At 42.3% G+C, this 27,903-nt stretch overlaps 1 protein-coding gene across 1 annotated transcript; it reads right to left on the bottom strand.

The window, feature by feature from the left end:
- Positions 1 to 116: 116 nt before the first annotated feature.
- plekhh1 (pleckstrin homology domain containing, family H (with MyTH4 domain) member 1) lies at positions 117 to 27,903 on the bottom strand. Its single transcript, XM_070920452.1, has 30 exons — positions 27,889 to 27,903; positions 26,194 to 26,358; positions 18,246 to 18,308; positions 16,712 to 16,861; positions 16,527 to 16,610; positions 16,162 to 16,243; positions 14,987 to 15,172; positions 13,863 to 14,635; positions 13,280 to 13,358; positions 12,001 to 12,092; positions 11,744 to 11,891; positions 11,490 to 11,626; positions 11,285 to 11,395; positions 10,951 to 11,037; positions 10,362 to 10,520; positions 8,674 to 8,754; positions 8,189 to 8,368; positions 7,977 to 8,088; positions 7,138 to 7,250; positions 5,898 to 6,074; positions 5,582 to 5,679; positions 5,287 to 5,464; positions 4,921 to 5,076; positions 4,377 to 4,474; positions 4,000 to 4,141; positions 3,690 to 3,832; positions 3,293 to 3,422; positions 2,885 to 2,968; positions 1,575 to 1,721; positions 117 to 305 (listed from the first exon to the last, which is right to left on the bottom strand). The coding sequence occupies exons 2-30, from the start codon at positions 26,335 to 26,337 to the stop codon at positions 153 to 155; spliced, it is 4,287 nt and encodes a 1,428-aa protein (XP_070776553.1). The 5' UTR covers positions 26,338 to 26,358; positions 27,889 to 27,903; the 3' UTR covers positions 117 to 152.

Below are 27,903 nucleotides of genomic sequence, written 5' to 3'. Positions count from 1 at the left end.
AAATCTTCAATAGAAAAAGCACATGAAAAAATAATCTCCTAGTACCTGTAAAAGCGTAAAAACCCGGACATGCAATGCGGACTAAAGGTAACTGCTGTCATCAAGCCTCCCTGTAGTTAAACAGTCTTTGTTGTTCTTGTTGCTTGCACAATTCACAGTAGTGTGGGGCCCTTGGTGGTGTAGTTCATGGCGGGGAAGTGCCTGCTGTCTACGTCCCAGTGGCCGAGGGGCTGGTGTGAGGCAGATGGGAGGCTCGGGTTCCAGTGGTTCATGTAGCTGGCCATGAGCAGAGTCAGCTCCAGTATCTGAGACGAGAGCAACAACAGGTCAGATCAGAGCGGGGTTAATGGCTTTAACACGATGACATGATTGTGTTTCATTTGATTTTGGGGAGCTGGAGGCCCAGAGACGGTCGAAGAAGACGCGAAAACCTGAGACACCCACAGTAGTAACATGACTCTGCGTTAAAGCTCCACTGAGATTCTGCACATAAAATACGAGAAAGAACCTGTTTTCTCCATCAGCTGTCGGTTGTGAGGGAATGTAAAAGCAGGTGAATATGAATAAGTCGGGGCTCAGTCTCCTCCCTTATCTTCAGAGCTCCTTTAAAGTACTTCAACACCTTGAACACTCAATCCATCGACCCACACGTCCTTTACGCCTCAGCTGCTGATGGTTTACATCAGTGTCATGATCCAAATGTGCTGGATATTGTTTGAACACTATTAAGTACGCAAAGGGGATATTGTTATAATATTTTTTCATACAATTGAACTGTCAATGTGTAGGTTGGTTTGGTCAAGTTTGGATTTGGATTTTAAGCTAGACATTTCAACCATTTATCTATTAGTTATTTTGCTATCTCAGTTGTTTATCTATCAATTTAGATATCTAATTAAACCATTCGTCCATTACCTTTAACAATCTCCTCTCTTAGCTAATTATTGCAACTCTTTAAACATTACTTTTAGCTAATCATTATCTATTAATTTAGCTATCTATGTTAACCAGTAATTAATTACTTTTAGTGCTGGATTAAGATTAGTCCATTACTTACTAGCTAACTATTTCGACTGTTTATCCACTTTAGCTACCAATTTCACCATTTAATGCTATCCATTAGCTACTTTTAGCGAGCATTAACTATTACTATTAACTCTTTATCTGTTGTTTTTAGCAATTTCTCCATACTTTTATCTGTTTCAAGTTTTTTTTATCAATTACTGTTAGTTAGGTATTTGAACTGCATGTTCATTACTTTTAGCAAACATAACTGTTTGGACTTCTCTGCTCGCTTGCTCATTATTTTTTGCACGCTCTCAATCGCGACATGTCGTGTTCAGGTTACCGCTGACTCAATATGCGTCATTTATATTTGATATAATTAGTATTTTCACATAATATACCATCTGATCTGAAACTACCCCCTGGGGTGCAAGTATCTCTGGTTGGGATTCCTGCTTTAGATCATCGAACAACATGACAACCTCGCATGTGGAGGCAAAGCAGAAACAGTCTGATTGAAATCCATCAATCAGACTGAACATTTGAGCAGATGTACTCATGACACTCACCTTTGGTTTAGCCATTGCAAAGACCAGCTTCTCTGCGCTCTTCTTCCCGACTCCAGGCTCCCTCTGCTGGCTCGTGACCACCATGAAATCGTCACGGCAACCACCAAAGGTGATCACAGACTGGTAGGAGTACGTGACCAGCGTGTGCTGAAAAATGAAAGCATTGCCAGTGTGAAATGTGCAGTGATTTTAGTGCTGAACCCAAAATAGAGCATGGAATTCATTTGGGAAATCATTTTGGTTTCTGCTTTTTTTGAAGAGCAAACTGAGTGTGAAGAAGCGTGACATAATTTCCAGCGACTTCTGATGATTTTCACTTTGTTTTTCTCTCTGACTTTCTGGAAGCGCACGAGCGACGCTGCCTGCCAGACCAGGAATGAAATGGATCAACATGGGCTGCTGAAAATTACAGAGCTCAAGCTAACATCGTTTACATGTTGGAACTGCTGCCTGTCTGGGTCAAGAATGTCAAATCGGAGGCTGGCCATTTTATTTTTCCTGCGGATTTCTGGTGTTTGAAACACCACAGAATAAAAATCATTCCAGACCAGTGGAAGCTCTGTGGCTGTGGCCGAGCCAACTGAGCACTGTAGGTGCAAAGAAGAATCTCACTTTTTCAGCTATAAACTGAAGCAAATGGAAATGTCAAAAATACTCTAAATTCTAAAGTGTTCTAAATAAATTTACACTTCGACTCCACCAAATCTCAGAGGCAAACATTGGACTTCATACTAAATTTGTCTGACAGCTTTAGTTACTTTTTAGATTTTCATACCCTTCCAGTCCAGAGAAAAACATGTGTCCAAATTTGGTGATTTTGAATTCTCCCACTTCTTACGCTAAATAAGCTATTTATTTTTGAAAAGTTGACTTATTAGAGATATGTGGTTCTCACAGGACAGGGACGCTACAAACATATGTTGATCTAATAGAATATGATGCGTTGCATATAAAGTTGGGAAAATTAGCTCAACCTTAAACATCTACAGCAGTAAAATGCAACATACACATTAATGCAGCAGTAATATTAATCCAAAAACATCATATTTATTAGGAAAACACTGACAGGGACCATTTTACTGCAGAATGAGTACTTTTATTTTTGATACTTGCTGATAATACTTAAATACTTTAAGTAAGGTTTTGAATGCAGGACTTCTACTTGTAGTGGAGTATTTTCACAGTGTGGTATTGCTACTTTTACTTAAGTAAAGGATCTGAATACTTCTTCCACCTCTGGTTTTATGTAACAACACAGGACAGAGATAGTGTTGATGTAGGTTTTTTGCTCTACACAGTTTGAAACTCACCATCGTATAGTCCAGCACACACAATCCATCTTCATTCACTGCCAGCCACACCTGGCTCTGCTCAACAGGAGAGGGCGGGACCGGCTGTGGACAGGAGAGTCAAAGACAGGTCATGTTACAGGTGTAATCCATCCTTGTAAACATTACAGCTTCCTCGCGGGGTCTTCTTCGAGGTCTCAAACTGGTCCAACCTGTGCTTGAAGGCTTGACGGATGGCTGTGTTAGAGTTCAAGCCAAATGAAACGTGTATTTTTACTTTGGATGAAAGGTAGCATTTGTATCAAGACAGCATGCTTGTGTTCAATAAGACTTCAAAGCACAGACTGAATATAACAGACGAGAGTCTACATTAGGTCACAGAGAGCGCAACGTTTAACACAAAACTATGAGAGAACTTTCTTTTCTTACCTTGGCACTGAAGAGTTTGGCTCCAAACAGGGGCCATTTCCGAGCCACAGTTAAGTATATTCTCACGCACTCGGATGCACTGCACCCACGTAGCATAGACCACTTAGTGGCCAGACGCTCAGTAAGATCTCTGAAAGGAGAAAAAGGAACATTGGTTAAAGTTGTCAAATTCACAACGAGAACATGCTGCATTATTTGTGTCTGTTCTGGCCTCGCGTGACATGGATCGATTTCATAGATCAATTTATGACAAAGTGCCACCGCTGTGTTTGTCAGACTCTGTTTTTGTTGCAAAATACATTGAACAAATCCGTATGAGGACATCAGGTTCTCAGGTTCTAGATTAAAAAAACATGTAGTGATGTATTTATTTGGACAACAGCAGTGTTTGTTTTACCTGAGCTGGTCTGAGCTGCAGTCCTGTTTGTAGCGTTTGGGGTAGAAGCGCTCTAAGGCCTGCAGGAGAATCAGCTGAGACTTGGGCAGAGGAGAGCTGGTAGGAGAGGAGGCGGCTGGTCTCTCCAAATCACCATGTTCAACCTGGAGTAAGAAAAACCAAAGAGGAGAGCGGGTTAGAGGGAGAGAGATGGCTTTTAAAACACAGAAATTGTTAGTAATCCTCAACATTGTAGATGACAGTACAAGGTTTACATCAATCAGAAATATTGATTTCTTTTATATTATATGTTGACATAATCATTACAGACCTGTGCCATGAGGGCAGCCACTTCGAGAGCCAGCTCTTTGTTTACCGGGAAGTGGCCCTGCTGAACTTCATCATTCACCTGGTACGCCAGCAGGAGGCGCTCTCGCTCTGTCTCACCTTTCACCTGAGCCCTGAAACACAACCTGTACACGCACAAGTGAAGATAAACCTGTCATGAAACTTGTTTTCCTGGTTGAGGCTGGAATTATGCACACTTCACTTCATTTCCAAGAAGCAGGAAATCACCACCATCTTTTATTGTGTGGTCTTTGTTTTGTATTAAAAGGCTTCTTCTTTAGACAAATGTTTGTGACCATGTAATAAAATACACTGAGGTAAGTATGTGGATCTTACAAGATGTGACAATAGAAATCCTACCTGTTCTTGTATGTTAGACGGACAATCCGTGTCCCCTCATTTTTCCCAGGATGCAGCTCCTTCAGGGCCTGCTCCCACTTGGAAATGACATCACAGATCTGGCAAAAGGGACAGTCTCCAGTCAGACATATGAAAGCTTTGACAGTATTTCTGGTTCTGTCAGCAGATGGGAGTAGCTTTAGCTACAGACAAAGACACTGATCTGTTCAAACATGTATTGTGTACTGTCTTTGGTGGGCTGGTTAAACATAATGGAACAGTTTCAGTAACCAAAATGAAAATAAAGTGGAAGCCACCAGTTTTTTCATGAGTGGAATCAAATTATAGAGGACAGCTATGGTGCATGACTACATTTAAAAAAAATCAAAAAGTCACAAAAAGGTTTGGACAGCCTTAATTTGTCAAAATAGTCTTTCAATACCCACGACTGACCCTTTAAAAATTAGGTAACATGAGACAAATCTGAATAAATGCACCACAAAAGCCTCAGTGGTGTGTGGAGGGTTTCTACCATCCACTTATGTTCGGTGGCCTACACTCGAACCTTGGCAGACGGCTGCAGGCAGTGCTCCAGGTCTTTGCCAGACGGATCATCAGTGAAGAGGGCAAACCCAGTCAGCTGAGGCTTCCTCACGCCAATCCTCTGGTTCAGCGTATTCAGGAACTCTTCCACTGTGGTGGAGCCGTCGAAACCCACCACCTACGTGAGAAAACAAACGGACACGTCGTTCCACGAATGTCTGCTTGCACATTTTTGATTGGCAAATGCAGTGCCTTGCCAGATCCCTCTGCGTGGGCACTCTCTCCTTGCAGGTGCTTTTACCCACCACTTCCTTTGAGAACTGAACATATTACTCTAAAACTGCTCCCAGACCATCATCACGCTGCAAAATATTGAATTTTGTGTTACCTGGTAGGTGTTGTTCATGAAGTGGACTGGGATGCTGAATGGCAGTGAATGGTGGTAGGGGTTTCTCAGCAGGATGGAGACGATCTCCATACGAGAAGGTTTGGCCTCCCGCTCTCCGTTCTGCAGCGTTCGCTCCACAGACCTCTGACAGTACACGGCATACTTCCCCACTTCACTCCTGTGTGGGAACAAAAAGGTGATAGAGATGAAAACAAAGCACTAAAAACTGCCTCAGAACTGGTTTTAGTTACTTTAAGGAATCGCAGGGTCAGCTACAGACTTTTAGGCATCTCACCTTGGGTCAGCATTGCGTTGCAGGTACTGTCTCAGGTACCAAAGGAAATGTTGTTGAGGAAGGAACAGAGCCACACACAGAGACAACAGCTGCCAGCACTACAGGAAGAGGTGGTAAAAGGGGTGAAAATTTAATTTACAGGATCACTGAAAATCACTTTTTTTATGCTTTAGGGAAAACTTTAAAACACTCTGCTAGACTTAACTGCCCTGCTTTTTTTGTCCTTTCATTTGTAAATGATGAAAAGTGAAATTTAAAACATCCACTTTTTCTGCTTTCTGTTTGACCACTTTGCCCCTCACATGCATGGGCTGACCTGCGTGAGGGAGTAGTTGTGTGGCATCCGGCGGTTGGTCTGCTTGATCAGCTGACAGTACATTTCGTTCTGCAGCTCCGGGTGCGTCAGGCACACTTGCAAAGCGTTCTGGGCCAGCGAGGTGTGGTAATCGACGGATGGAGACTCAACCAGCACATTGATGAAGAGCTGACAGGACTACAGAGGAGAGAACGTTTCTTTTTAATATTTTAAATCTTCCACTGCACAACCAGCAGGTGGAGGCAAAGACACACTGTTTGAGACTGGATATTTACTGGATGCAGCACATTTTAAATTAATCTTAAAGTAGCAAAAATAATAGAAACTTCAGGTGATGTTAATAGCAAGGTCAGAAGAAAAGAAAAATACATGGCATCAGGTCAGTAAGAGTCCAAATGTGTGTGTGTCATTATTTTTTTGTAACCTTTGCTCTCATCCACTAGGATGGTTGAAGACAAAGAATCAATTGATCAGTTTTCATCAGATTTGTCAGATTCATTAAAACTTCAAAGGCATGAAGTAGAGCGCGGACTTGAAAAGCGTGTCGCTTCCATTCACTCTGTTTCTTTTGTGTGTGTGTGTGTTTGGGACTGTTTTTTAAGGCTGGCTGGTCAAAGAGAGAGCCGATCCATTCAACTCTCAGTCCTGTAGCGTAGTGACTGTAGTGGACGGGGCTGTGGAGCATGAGTGGGGCAGGGAGGGGGCTTCTGGGTGGGCACGCTGAGGGCTAGAGGGTTGAAAAGAGAGGAAAAGGATCTGCCATCGTCCTACAAGGTCCCTGTTCTGCTCTGATCTTATTTCTCCTCCCCCATCCTGTGGCTTCCATATCCATTGCTGCCACTCTCTGAAGGCCCTGACCTCCCATGTATCCTCTTTAAAGGGGGCTCCTTTCACACCAGCTGTAAACCAGAAGAACGGTTAGCCTCAATCAGAGCAGATAATCAAGGCCATTATCTCTCTTCCACACTTTTAATGAGCTGGGGCCCTCGTCCTCGAGCCTTTGATCTGGTTCAGAGGCAGGAGGGAAGAGAAGAGGAGGGCCACGGAGCGCATCCAGGAGTAGGAGGGGATAATGGGGGGGTCAACTGTGTAGGATGGATGATGCTTTGAACAGAACCTTGCAGTGAGAGCCGGACAGAAAAGGAAAGAGATGCAGAGAAAGGGATGAAAGCAAGAGGAGAAATGGAAGTGGACCAGAACAAAAGCGACAGAAAGAGGGGTGAGAGGTGAAGAGGCTGACCTTGAAAAGCTTGAGAGCTTCTGTCTGCAGAGCTTCAGAGGGCAGAGTGGTGAGAGGCGAGTGCAGACCCTCCTTACAGAAGCTCAAGGCCTCGCTCCTCCACAAGACGGACTCTGGGAAAAGAAGGACAAGCACACACACACACACACACACACATAAAGATTGAGTTTCAAAGCTGTAATGACTCAACAGCTGACAAGAATTCACACAGCACTCGAGCCGTAAACACAGTCTGCAGTGTGGATTAAAGCCGCCAGACATCGTGGATCAAAATAACATGTAGCATGCTACTGAGTACATTTGTACACACTTATAGAGACGTTCAGTCCATCATGCATTTACTTTATTTACTATACTATTTAAGTGTTGCAAATATATCTCCAGTGTTGTCAACAAAGAATATGCAGTGTTAAAAATCAGATCAAACGTTTTTCAGTTCTTGTACTTTGTAACAACAATTATGAATTACTTCTTGAAATGTTTGTTTCACCTTCATCGCACTGAGGTCACGTTACAAGGAATTATTACTTAATACTTAATACTTAAACTCGACTACTTTTAGGCCAACACGAAATAAATGATTAAAGAATTATGGCTAGACACTTTAATTTCTCATTTAACAAATATATATCAACCTAAATACTAATAAATAAACCACTTTTCCTGTATATTGAAGCTCAATACCCAGCTATATAAAGGACTCTCTGCTCTCTGCTAAAATGTTATTCCTGGCAGCTTCAGAGAGGGTTTTAAAATAGCGTTTAGACCTTTTACAGAAAAATAAATTTAACAGTTGATTACTAATGGTGCTTCTCTGCTGTAGAACAGGGATTTCTCACCTGGGTCTCCCTCTGCATCAAGGAGTTTAACAATGAGCTGCTCGTACTCTGTGCCCACTTTGAAGGTTGAATTGCTGCCAGCTGCCACAGTCAGATGATACAACCATGTATCCTGTGTAGAAGAACACATTAATGTACAAAGAGAAATGAATGAACAAAAGTAGTTTGAATCCCGTACATAAGGATAAATTACAGTTTGCCTGTTCCAGTACCTTCTCCTGCTTGGTCCCGATGAGCAGGTATGTGGGACTCTGGTCTCTTGGTTGGACCACTAAGGTGCAGTGGGAGGACAAGAAGCCTCGACTGCCTGTCTCATAGTCCTCATCTGAATCACAGGAGCGATCCACTTCCTGCACTGAGGCCTCCCGCACCTGGAGCTGACCCAGAGGCAGCTGAGACACGAAAGAAAATGTGCAAAACAAACAAAAGATGGTGGTAACTAATGAGACACAGCTCAACACAAATAGATTTAAGTGTGTTGAATTAAAGAAACATCATCATTACACCTTCTTTTTCTTGTCTAACCACGTATCCTTCATTTGTCAAGAGCCTATTATTCTGTACCCAATAAGACAACTGCTAAGGAGCATGGATTTGCAAAACCTTTTAGAGGCCTGTGTTCATGATCACTAACAAAACACAAAATTAAAAGCAGGCGAGGGCATGTTAGGAGAGGGGAGAGACTAGTTTTGTGAACCTTGTCTTCCTGATTACGATAGTAGCAGAAGACTTTTCCAACCAAAGAGCACCACACCAGCTTAGAGTGTCCATGTTTGACCTGAAACAAGAAGACAACGGCATAGAAAGTATGAGAAAAGTATCAGGACAAATCTAAGAATAAGTATAAGTTTATATCTAATGTACATTTTTTTGTATTCTTTGAAACTCAGACCAAAGACGCTTTTGAAAGCTAGACAGATGTTAGTCTGGAAATCTTTACATCTGACCAGCAGATGTGTGCAGGTAGGTGTGCAAATTATTTCAGGGCAACTTCAATGACTTCAATAATAGGTTGAACATTCAAACAGGACTTTTTTTTGTTTCCAAAGCAAAGTGACAACATATGTAAACAGTCCGTCCACGCTGTGATTCATGCTGCATTTAAATTCTGCAACAGACTCCTTTCAGAGAGTTTTAGAAATGTGAATGGAGCAGTGATGTCACTGGAGGATGCCATCAACATGAAGCCAGCTGTGCTCCCTCAGAAGGGGTCACTGGGGTTAACTGAGCCCCTGTCTGATCTGAGATGGCGTCATAACCAGCAGATCAAAGACAACTCCCGGGAAGGAACCCAGGATGTGGGATCCATCCTCTCAGCTAGAGGCTGTCAGTCATCTGTCAGAGACCCATCACGCACACCCATCAGATGTTTAAGTGTCCTAACTTTACCAACAGACGGGCTAAGGAGAGGCAGGGAAAAGAGGAGGGTGGAAGGGAAGGAGATCTCAAGCATTCCAGAAGCTCGGGCCTTACAGCCGTGTCCCAACGTGAAGGAGGTTTTCAAGAATCTGCCTGAAGAGTGCTCCGTCAAACCCTCCACACCCCACTGACAGACACTTCTATATCTGTCTGAAAAAGGACGTTGAGCCTCAAAGTGAGTTATTTCTGGCATCTTAAGAGAGAAAGCCTGGCTGATCAATACGTCTTGCAAATATGCAATGGAAGTCTGGTCAGTAAATACAAACATACACCTGATTATATTAAGTCTGAATTTGTGTGATGCTAGATGCTATAGAGACTTGAGCTGAAACAATTAGACCATTAATCGATTACAATAAAAAACAATTTTGATCATTTATCAAGCAAACATTACAAGAATTTACTGGTTCCAGCTTCTGAAATGAATTGAATATTTGCAGCTTTTCCTTTCTGAAACAGTAAGCTGAAAATCTTTTTAGTTTTCGACTGTTGGACAGACAAAACAAGCAATTTTAAGATGCCAAATTGCAATGCATCTTTCACTATTCTCTGATACTTTATAGACCAAACAATTTACATTAAAAACATTCGTCAGATATTTGACAATAAAACAAATCGTTAATTGGAGTCATTTTTTTTCAAAGTCTTCGTGTGCTCTCATTCAATAATAATTAAGGAGGTTTAATAAATATTTAATATTATACAGAAATACTTTGCTTCCTTGCTGAGATGGATGAGAAGATTAATACCACTCTTATGTCTATACGCTAAACATGAAGCTACATACAGCAGAAAATTAGCTTAGTTTAGCATAGCATAATGACTGGAAACGGGGGAAACAGTCAGCAAAGGTAAAACTACTTGCCCACCAGCACGTCTAAAGCTCACTAACAAGTGTAAAAATGACATGTTGTGGTTTTACAAGCAAAACCAAATTTTCAGAAACCATGACTTCTGTCTCCTGACCTTTGTAAGCCAACCTCTCACGGTGGGCTTGGCGGTGGTCTCCACGGTAACCGGGCTGCTGGCCTGGACTTTGAGTATGTTCTGCAGAACCCGGATCCACTCCTCCAGGATGTTGGGTGAATCGGCGGTCAGATAGAAGGTCTTCTTCTCTGTAATCAGCTGATTAGACGAAAAGGGAGAAATATGGGAAAAATGCTAAGCCGAGCCGACTGAGATAGCATCGTCGTGTCAGAGGAGATCAGAATCAGCTTCCGAAAAGCCGGGAAAACATTCCAGGCCAATGCTATACCTGATGTCATTTTAAGCTGCTTCTCTGGTATGCAGCAGTAAAGCTCTGCTGTGATGCAGTGCTATAATAATAGTGCTGGTATGTGTGTAGCTGCATGTGCCCTCTAATAAATGTCTTCAGCTTTTTCTATTTTTCTTTCATGCCATGGTCTTTTGAATTGTAGATCTATAAAAATTTTACTACCATTTGAAGTATTTGCATAGCCTGTAGAAGTGTGCAGCGTAAATCACACAATCAATCAAAGTTTAGCACCATCCTGGGATCCTTTGCTTAAGGATGTCAGATACGTTTTCCACTTACTTGAAATGTCTGCGCTCCTTCTCCACGTACTATACGGCAGGACGAGTTCAGCTCAATCTGACCCTGAGGTTTCCTGATCACATCACTCTGAATACACACACACCAAAGCACACACAAAATAATAATTACAAATTCCTTTCTTCACTGCAGGGATTATAGATGCGTTAATGTACATCTTTCTTAATTCACACTGACAACATTGCTGATTGTGATGAGGTGTTCAACTCGCACGTAAACTCACAAAATGTCTGAAATATTTGTGAGATGTTTTCTGTGCAGATAGCAAGACCTTAGAAGGAAGCAGGCAGGAAGGCTCACAGCGAGACACACTCACGGGAGATTTGTAGTAGAGGATCTCTCCGTTCCTCAGGATGAACCAGCGACGTTTCCAGGCTTTCACCTGGCTGCCCATCTTCAGCAGGTACCCAGATTTCTCCAGCATCTCCTACAGACACAAACAGCACAGGAATCATTTAAACACACCTGGCTAACTAAGTAAAATTATATGTATATGCTATAAAAACCAGGACTCCACTCACAGGTCCAGTGCTCTCACAGGAATAGGAGGAGGTTCGCTGGACTTTATGTTCCGGTTCGGAGTAGTCACTGTCCAGGGAGTAGGCATCAGGGGGAATGGCATAATCACTCTCTGAGCTGATGGAGGACATGGACACACCTAGAAAAATAGGAGAAGGCACACACATAAGATACAGTAAGAAAGGTGTATAAGAAGTGGTTGAAGGGAGAAAAACTGATTGAGAGTAAGTGGCACGGTTTTTCACCGTACACTCACCTCTCTTGACGGCACGCGGGCTCCCAGGGACGCTGCCCTTCCTGTCCGGGCTCAGGATGGAGGTCCGTAAACTGGCCAGAGAGCTGCTGTCGTCCTCAGACCCAGAGTCATCATCGGGCAGAGGTACACTGCTGATCTGAGTGGCTTTCTGAAACAAGCAATTGAAAGAGTACTGTAAGGTAAAACACCACCTAATGTAATTTCAGTACGAAACTTGTCAGAAGTAAACCTTAAATAATAAAGAACATTTCACTCACCCCTTTCAGTGTGGTATAGACTGGTACATTGATATTCTTATAGATCAACTGGGTGAACGGACCTGCCGCTGGATATTGGGGTAAGTTGGACCCTGCAGAATACACGGGAAAACATTTATTCCGATTTGTTTTGATTTAATGATTATTCCAAAGCCGCAGAGCACAACATTTACAGCTTTAAGACAATGTAACTTTTGATAAACAGTGGCCACAAATGGCAATTCGAGAAAAATGGTCAACACAAAAACGTGGTGTAAAAGTAGCACAAGTAGTGAAGAGTCATAAAGTCTGTAGGCTGTCTGTAATGTCAGTCACACAGCTATATCTATTAGTTTGCTAACATTAGCTAACGCCACCATAAGTCAATGGTGTGTAGCAGCAAAACCCCTGAGCGTGTTGAATTGAACTATGGTGTATTTTATTACAAAAAAAAACAAATGTTAAACAGTCTTGAGCTACAACAAAATACAACTGGTCCATGGTATTCATTTTGCCAGAGATCAAAATGTTCTAACAACAGATGCACCTTAAGGCGCAAACATGAGAGGAAGCTGAATAAGCTGAGCAAGCTATGACTTAATCCACAACAGTCACTTGGCAGTCAGCTGCATTTACCTGGCAGTCAGGAAATTCAATAGTCGGAGTGCTGTCAAACCTCAAGCAAATGGATGATGTCGGGACAGAAAGCATAGCAGTAATTACACCCAGACCACGTCCTTTCATCGCAGTTGATTATAAAGCAGCCTCTCCCTCCCTCTAAACCTCCCCCCTCCTATGCTTTTCCTCGCCTCTTTAAAAAAAAAAAGGAAGGGGGGTCTGAACAGCCTCCCGAATTAGGCTTCACACACCTTCACACACCTGTGCAGGTGTGTGGAGCCCTCAGGCCAGAGGAAGTGACATAAAAGACGGCAATGACAGATCCAAACCAACCACACACACACACACACACACACACACACACACACACACACACACACACACACACACACACACACACCTCCACAGCGGCTTTAGCATCAGCTGAATGACATGTCACTTCACAGTACTGATTCGTCTCCTGCACCACCCAGGCTCACGACACACGCAGACAGACAAGCACACACACAGGGTAAGACGATGCTTTACACATAAAAAAAAAAAAAAAAGGCTTTAGGTGTCTTCCTCTCTGCACGACACTCACTACAAATGGGTGTTGAATGCCTCACTGTAGCAGAAAAGTGGATGTTAGTGAAGAAGGAGTGGATGGCTAGTTCCTTGTTTTTGGCTGCAAGGGACTCACCTCGTCCGGGGGCCCTGGCTCCAAGACTGGCCTCTGATACTCTCATTCCTGACTTAGCCACCGCGTAGATCCGACTCTCCTGCAGAGATCAACAAGCGCAGGAATATTCCTCTTCACTTCACTTAAACATTCATTATAAACACCTTCAGGCAGAACAACGTTTTGGCATTGAGATCTTTGCTGAATGAATCTTTAAAGGAATAGTTTGACATTTTGGGAAATACACTTTCGCTTATTTGCTTTGTCGTTGGACAGAGCCAAGTATCCCCATTTTTCCTGTCTTTCTGCTTATCTCAGCTAAATGACCACCAGTGTTAGCCTCATGTTTACCATACAGACATGAGATCAGTATCAATCTTCTTATCCAACTCTCGGCAAGAAAGCAAATAAGCATATTTACCAAAATGTCAAATTATTCCTTTAATCTGTAATTGTTTCCGAGAGTCCTGAGCCTTAAGCAGAGACTGAAACATAAATATTATAGATCCAATTGAATTGCTCATGCTTGCAGGTAAGATTTCAACAGCATAAAATAATACAGGAAGCGTGCAGAAGTGGAACTGATAATACTGGTCTGTCATACCCATGAAGGGAAGCGGTGTAAAGGAGGCGTTGGCGGCTTCAGGACCTCTGGATCCAGCCGCTCCAGTTCCTCTGCCAGTCCCACAAAAGAGACTCCATCCCGGGATGGCTCCTCTGATTCTGACCCCTCCACCACCCCGTCCATGCTGTCAGGAAGCCCATCGTCAATGTCTGTTTCTTCCACAACCTGCGAGAAGGGCGAGGTGGCAGTGCCTGTGCTCTTGAGGGTGGAGGAGGTGGAGGATGGGGTCATGATGTCTATGTTAACGTTGAGGTGGTGAAGTCTGTCCAGGCTGGGCTGCGGCTGGCTGTAATGCTTCTTGACCAGCTGGATGCTGTCTCTGGGGGTGAGCGGAGTCCGTACTTTGGGTAACGTCATGCTGGTGCCTGACTGGTGAACCAGAGGATGAGGAGGATTCGGGAAGGGGTTGTTGGTGGAGGGGGAGCGCGACAGGAGCGGACTTTTGGGTGTTATTCTGATGGTCGACTCTGGGGAGCTTGGTCCGTCGGCCATCTCATAGGCTGAGGATGAAGAGGAGGAGGAAGAGGACGAGTGAAGGCACTGAGAGCGGAACTTGCTGTTGAGCTCATCGGAGGAGTTGTCTCTGTCAGAGCCCCCTGCCTGACCCTCCGGGCCCACTGGGAGGTCTGGTCCACTGATGGAAACAGGGCTGCTGGGACCCTCCCTGCTCCAACCCTGAGAGAGAGCATCATGGGCCGCAAGGTCTCCGAGGCAAATCCCTTTACTGGACTGTTCAGGAGTCCTTTTCACATCTGAGGTGACAGATTCATAACATTTGAGAAAACATACATACCATACAGGAACTGTTGTTAAAGGTACATCACTGAATATGCTACTTTCAGCAGAGACGTGGAGCTATGAGAACATGAGAGGGCAACACAGAAATAACGTACTTAATGATGTGGAGGAACTAGAACAAGGGCATTAGGTTCATATGAATCAACTGTGCAAAAGTAGGTTATACTGAAGGATGTGTCAAAAGGCAATTTGATGTATTTTTAAATGTATTTTGCTGTAATCTAGAGTAACTTCAGTGAATCCAGGCGGCCATCCTCCACAAAGAGCTGCATATCCCTAGATAATATAAATTAAGGGCAGCACACCTGTTGGCGAGGTCTTAACATTAGAGGCGGCCCCACGGGGACCTGTCTGTCTCCAGCTGTCATCCAGCTGGGCAGGTGGTGTGCCGGGGCAGCTGGGAGGAAACAGCGGACTGCTGGGCACCAGGTGGGTATCCATTACAGGGGAGGTGGCAGGGGATCCAGGGGATGCAGGTTTCTCCAAGAGAGCTGGAGGAGAAAGACAACACCAGAAATTCAGTCTCTCTCCTACTGGAGCTCTGGGAATACATTCACAACAGACACATAAATCCCCTACTACTACTACTACTACTACTACAATAACTACTACTACTACTACTGTACTACTGCTGACAAAATACTGTTATCCATCCAATATTTACAATATTATAAGCAATAAATATCAAGTGTAATGCCCAAATATACAGTGTATGAATTAAAGATTACATCACATTAATCAAATTGTTAAAATGACTTCATGACCTCTTCTGATGCTGAACTACTACGGCCAAATCCTCCAGGACCAGTCAGCACACTAAACAGCTGGTCTGATGCAATACGAACTCAAAAACAAAACCAGTTTTTCTCTACACTGCCTTACAGAGACAAAATGCAGTAAATTTGGTCAGAACTCTAATTTGCAGTAACAACAAAACAGAGCTAAAAACAAAGTTGAACCACAATAACTGCAACCAAAGCAACAGCTAAAGCAACAGCGCTATGTCAAGTGAAAGCTAGTTGGTGAACAGAGAGCCATGGCTAGCTTTATCTAAAACTAAAGCTAAATGTATTCATTGATTGTCCCTAGCTGTAATCTATACAAATATAAATCTTTATGACCATCTCTGATCTTGGTTATTCAGTTAGTAATTCCACTAAACTAGATAAGGCAGTAGTTAAACCAGCCAAACTCATGCTAATGGTAATTAGCTTAGCAGATCTCAGTGACAAACTAGTTAAAATGGTCAAGAAAACTCAGACAACACATCTTGTTTATTTGTGCTACGTTTCCCCCCCCCCCAGCACTGATTTTTTTGGGGGGTTAAAATAAATCAGCCTAAAAATACATACAATGAAGGCATTACGACCTTTCATTTTTTCTTTTTTAAACTTCACTGCTTCCGTTGGCACTGCTCTCTGCCTTTGAGGGGCAGTACAGTTTATTTAACAGTTGCCCAAACACCTACAGCAGCATTCACCTTGTAGTTTGTCCTGCAGCAACATTATCTGCTCTGTCTGCTTCAGGTTGGCCATTTTCAGCTGCTGGTTCTCTTGCTCCATCTGCAACATAGCACACATACATCTTAAACATCAACTTTTAGCAGCCATACAAGAAAATATGCCTATTAAAACTGCTTAATTACAGAGTTACATTCATAAATAAGATTTTTTTAACATCTCTGACTGTGTGCAGATAAAACTAAAGAGTGTTGACAGCTGTAGATAATACACTTTTAATCATAAGCATCTCTTGTTGTCACAGATAATGTCTCTTAGCAGGGCGAGGGCTTTCCCAGAGGCTCTCACCTCAGTCAGGGGTGTATGTATACATGTGTGAGCTTACCTCTCTAAGCTTAAAGGTGACCCAGTCTTTAATCTTGGCAGCCTTCTCCTCAATAATTTTCGCCTCCTGGGCTCTGACTAAGATCTGTAGTGAGAGAAAACAGGGTTGGTGGATTATTTCAAACTACATTTTATGAACATAAATGACATTTCTGTTCTTTATCTGATGGCTCCGTCCGTCCATACCTGTTTTTCCAGCTGCATCTCTAATCTCTTTATCGCATCATCTTTTTCTTGAACCTCATTGGTCAAGTCTTGGTACTTTCTGTACAACGAGCTCTCTGATTCGCTGGTTTGTATGTTTGCAGACTTCAGCTTTTCCTCCATGACGTGGATCTGAAATGCATAATTAGAGGCGAAAGGAAAGCTCAAATTTGCATGCATTCGTTTACTTTCGATGGGCAGCAGACAAAGAAGAAAACACAGAGGATACTTGACGACAAAATGCTGTGTAAGCCCTTAGGTATTTCTTGTTTTTAAAGAAAGGGCACCAGTTAATTACCACCTACAGAAAACACCTGGAACAGCCAGTAATGACAGCAAATCAGAGATTAAACACCACAGGAGAGACAGAGTATGTCTCATATGTACTGTTTGAGGTTTGTCATCCTTAAACCACACAAGTCCCATTAAAGGTCGACTCCTACTTATTGGTTAAGAGTCCAACAAAATGGCTTTGTGACTTCATGGATCCCAGTTTTAGGATTTCTTCTTACATCCTCAATGTTGAGCATGAAAGTTCATTCTTGAACTTGGAAACTGCAGTTTGACAAAATAAAACTTAATTCAAGGTCCACTTACAAGGTCCACTTTGCTCAAATACAAAACTGTGCAAGCTGAGAAAGTCTGGGAGATGCAGTTGAAAGCACTGAAAAAAGCTAGTAAGTGGACTTTCACTTAAGTTGCTTGATTTCTTTGTCAAATCACTCAATGTGTTGAAAATAATGCAACAAATTTTAAATACAAATTCAACTGGAGAGGAAAAATGATGACGTGACCTCGTGAATGTTAAACAGATTACATTGACGAGCAATAAGTTCAATTGTTCATTTGACTCAATGTTTTCTACTTTTAATGATAATTCCGGTTTATTACAACTTGGGTCTTATTTACGTTGTTTTGGCCATCATTTCTAACAGTTATGATAACAGTGTATTTACAAAAGAAATCACTGAGATTTGAGAACTTTTTTTTTTAAATTGCGACGACATAGTTCAACAGGACGGAAAACATTAGCCGTCAAATGTTTAAACAGGTTGTAAACAAGCTGTAAATAGTTTAACCTAATTATTTAAACCACCTTTTTGGGGTAAAACCAAAAGTAGGCACAATGGCAGTACAGTAGATTTTACACTTACAAACTCAAAAGCAACAAGAGCAAGATGTCATCAAAACATGGACGTGCAACCCTCCCAAAAAACATCAGAGAGTTTGGAAATTATTTCACAGTTCGATGTTTTCTTTCTCCAAATAAGTTTATCTAAACAGGGCTTTGTTTAAAACCTTTGTGATCATATGCCTGCTCGTGTTTCTTGCCCTGTTGGACTTATTTTTGGGTGAATACCAGCAATGAACTTGGTGAGTACAATGTTATTATTACAAATCATAATGATCCCCAAAACTATAAAACAAATAAGATCCCAGTTGTTGAAAAAGGAAAGAATTATCCTTTGATATATATTCCAAGCTGTGGTCAGAAGGATGAGAACTGCCTCTCTACCTGTTTCTCAGCACTCTCAGCCCGCTGGTCAGCCTCCGTCACCCTCTGCTCCAGCTCCTGCATCTGGAAAACAGACAAGAGAGATTCCTCAAGAGTTACATTTCATTTAATAAAAGAACACCTACAGCCCAGAACGACGCAAAAGGCCCTATTAGACAGATCACCAAGCCAGGAGTCTACACAAACACGCACCTACAGATGTACGCAGACACACTTAATCCTTTATAATCACTGTTGCCATACATAAGACATTTAAAATCTAAATATAGGGGGAAGCTTTAACAGACCGACTGTGTCAGGAAATCATTCTTAAATCAAGAAATGATTGCTTTAATAATGAAAGTGGTTGAGAAAGAAAAGTGGAAGTATGAATTCAGTAAGAAGGAAAGAGGGTCAAATATCAGCGAGAAGAAGGAGCACAAGAAGGATAGTCTTCTGTGAAATCTAATCATTTTAAGCAGGAGGGCAGCAGAGAGGCCCTCAGAGGAGGCTGAACATCTTTCACCCTGGTCAAACAACGGCGTGATAGAAGAATGCTACTATGTGTGTGCACAAGCTTGCGTCACCTTTTGTGCAAGCATGCATACTCATGCTTTCAAAGGCAAACACTGTCCATCCTGCAAGTATGCACACATCTACAAGTGCCCTCTCTCTCTCTCTCTCTCTCAGCAAGCCACTCACACACACACACACACACACACACACAAGTGCATGCACGAAAACACCCTTAAATGCTTGCACACACACACAAGTTAGACACAGGACTCCCTTTCCTCTGAGTTCAGTGACCCAGCTGAAAGGAGAACAAACATACTAATGGATTCCCGTCATCTTTGTTTCCCTTTCCCTTTGTTTCTTTCTGTCTCCCTTCTCATCACCTCCATAAAGGCCCCCTGATTTCCCAGAATCCACCAGTCACAACATCTGAAGGCTTCCTCACATTCACTAAAGCCAGAAGGTCAAAAGCCTTCATCGTGAGTCAAAGGTTTTACAGAGCTTGAGCCAAAGAGCAAACAGCACTTTGTCCTCCATTCAGAAAAACAAAAATAGGAGAGGCGAGCAAGCACTTTAGGTGAATATAAAGTACAATATAGCACAGATGTGAGAAGTGGTCATCAGAAGACGCCATCAGACAGACTGAAAAGCTGCCACTGTGGGGACAAGTTAGAGATCAGGAGGTGGTTGGACCTTGAGTCATGGGATTTAAGTATGAGCTAGCACAGTGAATGTGGAGCTGACACAGAAGCCTAACGGGAGGTGTGTGTGTGTGTGTGTGTGTGTGTGTATATATATAACGAGCTAGCCCTACAGTCATAATTTAACTTCATTCAAGTAAGAGAACTAAGCACGAGGCAAAGCAGTCTTTCAAGTCACTTCAAATTCATACGGAGTTCAAAGGAACAAATGGCGGTGATATCAGGACTGGGAAGCTTCTAACAGAGTTTAGGCAGAGAACAGATTTAGCATCACAACTGGGGTTTAGGTGGCTTCCTTAAGGGCATTTTTTAGCAGCTGGGTAGAAAGAGGAGACCATTACTTACATATCACTGGTTCCCAAACCAAATGTTCTTTGAAGACCTCTCAGATGAACTCCATCATCAACACCGCCTGTCACGTTCTGAAGGATTTCATGTTGATTTTTAATGGATGTTGTTCAACACTATTAACAATACAGTTGTTACAATATTATACTTAGAATATGTTTTCATACAATTGAACTGCCCATGTCTGGTTTGGCTGAGTTTGCATTTGTACTATTAGTTGCAGAAGCTAGAAGTTTCAACCATTTATCCATTACAACAATTTCACCACATAATCCAGTACCTTTAGCTATCTTAACTGTTTATTGATTACCTGTAGCTAATTAACTAACATTTTCACCCATTACTTTTAGTTAACTATTGTTATCCATTACTTTAGCTAACTATTTAGACGTTTCTGCTTGCTTGCTCTCAATCACAACATGTGTTCAGGTTACAGCTGACTCAATGTGTGGATCTATATGGAATTTCTACTTTAAAATATATTCCATGTACCCCCTTGTAACTGTAGAAGCGCCCCCCCCTTGGGTATAAGTACGCCTGGTCACCGGCACATATCATCTCTGCTTTGAGTTCCTATTCGGTCTGATGGCAACAAACTGGCTTCTGTAACCTTAGGGCTATCAGATATGGATACCGATTGTGTAAGCTAGTGCTGTCAGTTTATCTCTCTGTCTGTTTAGTTCCCGCAGAGTCCAACTGTTGAGGCCTGAGTCGCTGAGCAGGCGTGACACAAATATGTCTGCAATCCAGCATCTGTCAGGCCACAGTGCAACACACTGGCTTCTGCTGCTGAGAAGGCTGAAAATGGATGAGGTGGGAGTCGTGTTTCGTAAAGCTTTGTATTACCAGTTTGCAGTTGCATGTATCACCAGACTTTAAGGATAAATCTCATGATATTCTGTATTTTTCTTACTGTCAACAAATCCCACTAAAAGACTAAAACCAACAATGGATTGATCTTACTAACAAGTATTGTCTGCAAAGCCAAACCTGATGTAGATTATTTCTCTGTGCCACAAACCTCCATTCAGTGAGCCACACTGTTGCACTGGGTAACATATAGTCACACATAATAGTCATTTATAAAAATGAAAGCATATATTTGTGACTGATTTTTAAAGACTTAAATCTTTGTGTTGTTGGTTTTGGTCTTTTCATGGGATTTATTGCGTGCCTCTTAGCTGAAAATATAAATCCTCATTTGTTTAATTTTGTTTTACCATAGAGTTTTGCAGAATAGTCTTGTGGGGAAGCAGAGCGTCGACCCCCTCTGCCTTAGTGTGGATTCCAGAGGGACAGATAATATCCAGGGAGGTGGAGATAAGATGAGAGCAGGCTACAGACACCAGATCATCTGCTTCCCAGACAGCTAACAGATCTGTCACAGCTAAACAACTGTTTACTGTTACTGCCAGAAACTAACGGACAGAGATTTGAGATCTGATCCTATAGATTGGATTCTCTGGGTCATCCTCACTTTTCATGTGATCAGGATCTGAAAGTCTGATTAGTAAAACTGGTCTTTGGCAACCAAACTGGTCTTTGGGCAACCACAAAGGGCATTAATTTAAACACTAAAGCAGGTAGAAAAGGAGTCATCCAATATTGGTTTCACTGTGAAATATCAGTTAACGGAGTGCTTCATTAACAATCATTAACCCTTGTGCACAGCTGACAATTAGTAATGACTCCAGCTCAATCATTAAATGTTAAAACCACTGAACAAAAGAGGAGAGGGAGAGCAGACAGATAAGGTACAGAGAAATAAGGCACTGGTAGAGAAAGCACTTAATTTGAAATGCTGTACTCCAACAAGTAAAAATCCACTTTAATTATTGAATAGATATGGATGTGGAGACAAAAGAAAGGGTATTTTAATCAGTTTTCATACTAAGACAAAAGCATGAAACCTCACAAGACAGAAAGCTCTTAAACTACATCCCTCAGAGGGTTAAACGCAGGCTACAAGAAGAGCTAACCAACCTCAACATGAAAAACAAACGAAGGCAGTTGAACTGTTAAAAAGGCGCTGATCCAAACAAATGCTCTCATGAAAATAAATGTTTATACACACAAATGTGAAACTAGTGACCTTTCTGCAGTCGTCCTCGCTGACTGATAACCCTGCTGAGTCAAAAAACACTGTTTTGCTCCTCGAGCCACATAAGATTTATGGAAGAGATTCACCTAATTTGTCCAGTATTAGATTATCCAAACCTTTAAGTGGGAATACCACCCAAATTACTATACATAAAATACTATTACTATAACCAAATTACAAGGTATTTCTAAGTATATATGTATATATATATATCCAGTATTGAGACTGCAATGTTTGGCATTTTTCGGGCAAATTATTTATCTTCAATTATAACGTTGTGTCACTTCGGCACCATATGTCTCCCAGTTCTTTCTGTGTGGGGAAGTTTCTGTTTTTATAGGCCGCCAGCTGACAGCTGTCGATTGCACTTTCCTAATCCACAGTAGAAACTCAAAAAAAATTATAAAAAATAAGCTCTTAAATGGACTACTCGTCCTGTTACACTCCTCACAAGGCAAATGGGGCATCTCCTCCTCTCTCCTCTCTCTTCTCCCTCACAGTCAGACTCTGGGGATAAATGCCATGTCACAGGCAACCACGTCAACTTTTCATGTTTTTCCATACCAAAGTGGGTCAATGCGTAAAACACTCCTAACTTGGCAAGAGAGGAGATGAAGAGCGTGAAGCAGAGTTTCCAAACAGCAATAATATGACGGCATGGTAGTCGGTCAGCACCCCCACCCCCCCAGCAGCACGGGCTTCCACTTAAACCTCACCCGGTGCGGTGTGTGTTTGTGTCACAGTGTGTATGCATGAGAAGGAGTGAAAGAAAATGTGAAATGTGAGAGATTAATTAGCCTATTTAAAAAAAAATAATAAGAAGAAGAATTGGACTTCATTTCCTTGGCCAAAAGGAACATTTTACAATAAATACTGTGTATGCTGGGTATTAACTTCTTTTTTTTTGAGAGAGAAAGTGAAGGATAGTAATTAGTCCATTTTCAGAAAGCTTAAACTGCCTTCTATTCTTGGCTTCAAGGCTGAAATGAAATGAAAGAAAGTGTGTATGTGTGAATGTGGGTACAATATTTTAATAAGGAATGTTGCAACTAATGGCTTTATTAGCGGTTAAAGTATAAGGCTAGTATTATTCTATATTTTCTGATTGTCAAATAATCAGATGAAAAGACCAAAACACTAGTACATGCTGACTTCCATACCCTCTCTGTGGCACTCAGACCCCAGCCCACTTTAAAAACAGATCACAGATATGTACTTTCATTTTGAAAAAAGGCTGAGTAAGCTGGGCACTGTAGTTCCTCAAACAGGAGAAAACAGTGAATTAATTGGGGTGTATTTTCAGCCGCAGATTAATACACATTTAGTGCTCTAGTATTATTTAGCACCAGAACGGCATGTGTAGGACTGATCCAAAATAAACTAAATTCCCCATTAGCCTGATAATTAGACTGATAATTGCCATTCCATTTCGACCTTTCGTATCATCTAACTCATTTTCAATTAATCAATCAACTGCGAGTGATGTATCCGCCCCACGTACATAATTTTCAGACGGCAGTCGCTGTTACTATAGGAGCAGTTCAATTAGTTAGTCGTTAGTTAGACTACTTAGTTAATCGACTTACAGCAACCTGTACAGCTGCGTCAATCTCATCCACGCTTGAGGCAATTTTTTCTTCACTGTTTTTCATGGATGCGTAACGTCCCCGTTCTTAATCCTGCCTGCAAAGTTCTGATACAAACAAATCTGAGATGTGGGCGATGATTTAGAGATCTGGAACCAGGCTACATGTTGCCCAGTGCAACAGTATGACCTATCTTTATAGTATAGTATAGTATATAACAATGGAGGTCTAAAGCACAAAGGAATAAGCTACATCAGGCTACTAATATACCAAACATATTCTTTAATAAATACTTTTGGATGTTTTACAGTAATAAGCAAGAAGAACTTTTAGGTTGCCAAAATCTCTTAGGCTGGCTGGTGTAGATCCTCCTCCAGGATTATTGTAGTGGAAGAACCCGTTATTAATGACTTTCTCACAGTTAGAAATGTTAGTAAGTGTGTGTGTTGGGATGCATGGGATCTCACAGACGAGCCGGAGGTCTGACAGAACCTGACAGAGGACACAGCAGGGAGTCGTCCTGCTCTTATCGGACACCGGGTTATGTTTGGACTGTAAACATCCCACTGACGGGCTTAATGAACCACTCCAGCACTCCAGAATTAGAGATGATACAGAAAGCGCATCACTTTGACAGTTCAAACAAAAGCAGCTCGAAGCTATTTGAGTCTTTAAAGAACGGCCACTTGTGAAGCTACAAAGAAACCACCTGGAAAACTGCAGAAAAGCCAAGACAGGAGAGCTGTTTTTCTGCTACTACCCTCACTCCTCCTTCCTCTAATCCAAACACTTCCACTCTTTTACCAACAAATCTTCAGAGCAGAGCTGAATCTCCTGATGACAGCCGATTACTTTCCAAAGTGTTTGGTAGTCAGGCTTTACAACAGCCGCAAATTTACAAGCATTTGGCTGGCGACTGGCGGTTATTTCCCCAACTTGAGGGGAAGCACCAGAAGCGATGAGCTAAATGTTAAATATTCATCTTGGCAGAAACTGTAGCCAACCCCTGATGACACAGAATGAGTGGACCAAATGTTTACCAAATAAGCTGAGTAATCTCATCTGTCTTTACGCACACACATAAACATACAGTCATCCACACCTGTATTTCTAACTGATTCACATGATTGAATTGTCTCCTCGTGCATAAAAACACTTAAAAACACTGCCAGAAGAAGAAGGAGAAGATGATGATGATGATGATGATGGCGAGGCAGACATCTGCACAGAATATCTTGTGGCATGGATTGTTTCGCAGATGAAAGAGTGGCATGACAGTTTAAACAGCCACAGATTCAGTTCATTTTACATTAGTTATGCCGAGTAAGAGTCAGGTCAAAGCATCAGTTCAAACATGTGACACATGCAGTAGTTTAAGCTGAACAAAGCTGGGAAAACTCCAGTCAACTCTTATCCTTCTGTCCTACTTTAAAAGGTTTCTGAACCTCCTACCCCATTAATTTAAGTGTTTTATGATAAACCTGCCACTTTTACTTGCACACCCAGCATTTTTTGGCACTTTAGGTCTATTGGTTGTTTGTTACCATGGTAACAAAGAGAAAGCTTTAAATTTACAGGTCAGTCTTTGCTCTGACTCTCAGCTACAGTCTCAAGCTCTTGGTAGTGAGGCAAAGGATGACACTGTTAGCACAATTTACGTTTCTCTGAATGGGAGTCTGGCCTCAAGTTTGGAGAAGCTCCGCATACTGGACTCAATACATCTTGGACAAACTACATTTCCCATCACGTGTGGGAATGTTGTTTTCCTCTAGGAGGGGATGGAGGTAGTTTTAGAGGAAACTTTCATCTGAGTTGCCCTCCTTGCACTTAGACTTAAATGTTTTTGAGTTAAGTTATAGATTAGGTTGCTCAAGCTATTCGTAAATCGTAAAGTTTCAAACTGGTAAAAAACTATGGGGCGTTGTGGTTTAGAGGTTCAGACGCTGACCATGAAATGAAATGTACCGAGTTTGACCTTTGCTGCATCACTCTCCCTCATTTCCTGACATCCCCCCACTATCACTTTCTAATAAAGGCGTGAAATGCCCCCAAAAAAACTATTTCAAAAAAGCGATAAGCTTTGTGAACAGAGTCAAGTCACCATACCATCACGAGCTGTGACATAACATCCAAACATTAGGTTTTAATTTTATGTTTTATATTAAACGTAACTGCCAATCCTTTATGAATGTTGCTGTAACAGTTTTATTTATATACGCATACATGGAGAAATATGTCCATGTCCAAGGTGGAAGAATATAGCTCAGATTTGTGAGACATATTTGATTATGCTAGCCTAACTGACATCATGTGGTTAATTGACAGCATTATGTTGTGTAATTCCTGGTATATTGCTTTATTTTTCTTCCCAGTTTACATTATTGGTAAAGTTTCCAAATATTGCATGTTACCTCATTTCATACTGTATATTAGCAGGCTAATGTTAGCTTTGTCAGTAAAGCTTGCTCCTTTAGCTCTCTACACAACAGTTACGTCTGGCAGTTTCTGGGTGTAAATATTTAATAGCAACTAGTTTCTATGTAAGAGCTAGTTTGTGTGGTGCCACCTGTTTTAATTCATTAATGTGTAAATCTCCACTTACATTATATCTAGGCTAAGTTTGAACTTATGAAGAGTTGGCTGGCTCCAGAAGACTGAAATTCTTATCAGATCATCTGCTTGTTTTAGTTCCCATGCATGATGATTTTCACTCTTACCTTCTCTGCCAGCAGCTCTCGGATTTTCCCGGCCTGAAGCCGGAACCTCAGCAGCTGCATCTCCAGAGCGATGCAGCGTTTCTGCCAATCCACACTGGCCACTCTGACGGCTCCCGATCCGCCACTCTCCAGCACGTCGGCCATGGCGAGGATTCAGAGCTCTGCCTCCGGACTCAGACTGCACTGCAAGACAGAAAGTCTACTCAGCACTTCATGCTTTCATATAAGGTTTGTCTGATTGAGTGATATGTCATATTTAACTTGAACCTAATTCTGTTCACGATAATGAGGCAGCAAATGGCACAAACCAGCCTGAACAGGATCCACAAATAATCCTGTGGTGGTATTTCCTCAAGCAGCCCAGCTTCTGTTTTCATTTACAGCACAAGACCAGAAAAAAAGGTGACTTAACCCCTATTAATGCTCTTTGCTGACCGCACTTCCCATGATTCACTGAAGAAATGTGAGTAAGTCAAACACTAACGATGAGTCCACACTGACATGAGTTTTAATGAGAGCTTCCTCTCACTTTCTGTGCTGCTCGGTGACGTATATAACCACAAAGAAACATTCATACTTATACAGAAACATACACACAGCTCGGAGAGATTGTCACAACCGGAACCTTTCTTTCCTTTTCATCCCGCAGTCTCTCCACATGCCCACACACACTGAACAAAACCTCAGCAGGGAGGCTGTGTGTCAGAGGGGGAGTTGGGTTCATGCGTACCGGCTCCCAAGCCTGCCAGCTACAAAGCAGGTCAGCACTCTGCTTTTTAGCCAAATTACCTACTAACCCAATCCCCTGCCCCCCCCCCCCCCCCACCCCTCCCCACCCACAACTCCCTGGCCATGCAATCCCTTCTTAATTACAAGGCAAGACTGAAACGGGATCCTGCGCAGCACAATAGTGTCTTTCTGCATGACAGTCCCATCACAGCTAGAGAAGGGGGCCGTCAGCTCGCCTCGGCAAAGAAAGGAGGAAAGAATGTGTGAGGATGAATGGGCCGAGTGCTGAATGTGGGAAACTGGGGCGCTGAGGTTATTTTTACCTGAGGAGGATTGACAAGCTGCTATTTTTCTCTGGGAGGACCCTCATTCACAAAAGGTTAATGCCCCACTGTGTGACCTCAATGAAAGTCTGATTATATGAGATAAAAGTAACCATAACAGTCCGCTTTGGGGTTATAACTCACACAGTGATGATGCTGACATGTGTGAGATTTTCAGTGAAAGTTTGCATACCATTAAGTAAAAATTTAACCGAATGGGAAGTTGAAAAGTTAAGCAGACTGAAAGATAGACAGTCAAAGTGCAGCCAGACACTGTCAGCAGAACAGCAGACGTTCAAAGTCCAGCGACTATAACTGCACCATGGCACTCCCTACAATTAGCATGCTCATAAATACAGGCCTAGCAAACAAATTACAGAAGTCATGCATGTGGAGGTTTCGCCGGCCGACCGCTGTAACCAGGCTGGACAGTCAAGGTCCAGCAACCGACGTCTGCCTCTCTCTCTGGGGCAGACTGACCGAAGAATATGAAGGTCAAGTAAAGCAGGAACGCCGGCGAGGGGATGAGGGGAAATCAGACCGCTTGAATAAGCCCTGCTGGGGCAAGCCAGGACAGATGAGGCCAGGCCCTGCTCCAGCAGCTAACAGCTGGGTGCAAACAAGCCATTTGATGGTTAAACACTCTCAGCACCGCCAT

The sequence above is a fragment of the Enoplosus armatus genome, chromosome 15 (assembly GCF_043641665.1).
Source record: "Enoplosus armatus isolate fEnoArm2 chromosome 15, fEnoArm2.hap1, whole genome shotgun sequence".
NCBI lineage: Eukaryota > Metazoa > Chordata > Actinopteri > Centrarchiformes > Enoplosidae > Enoplosus > Enoplosus armatus.
This window is presented reverse-complemented; position numbering and strand designations above follow the sequence as displayed.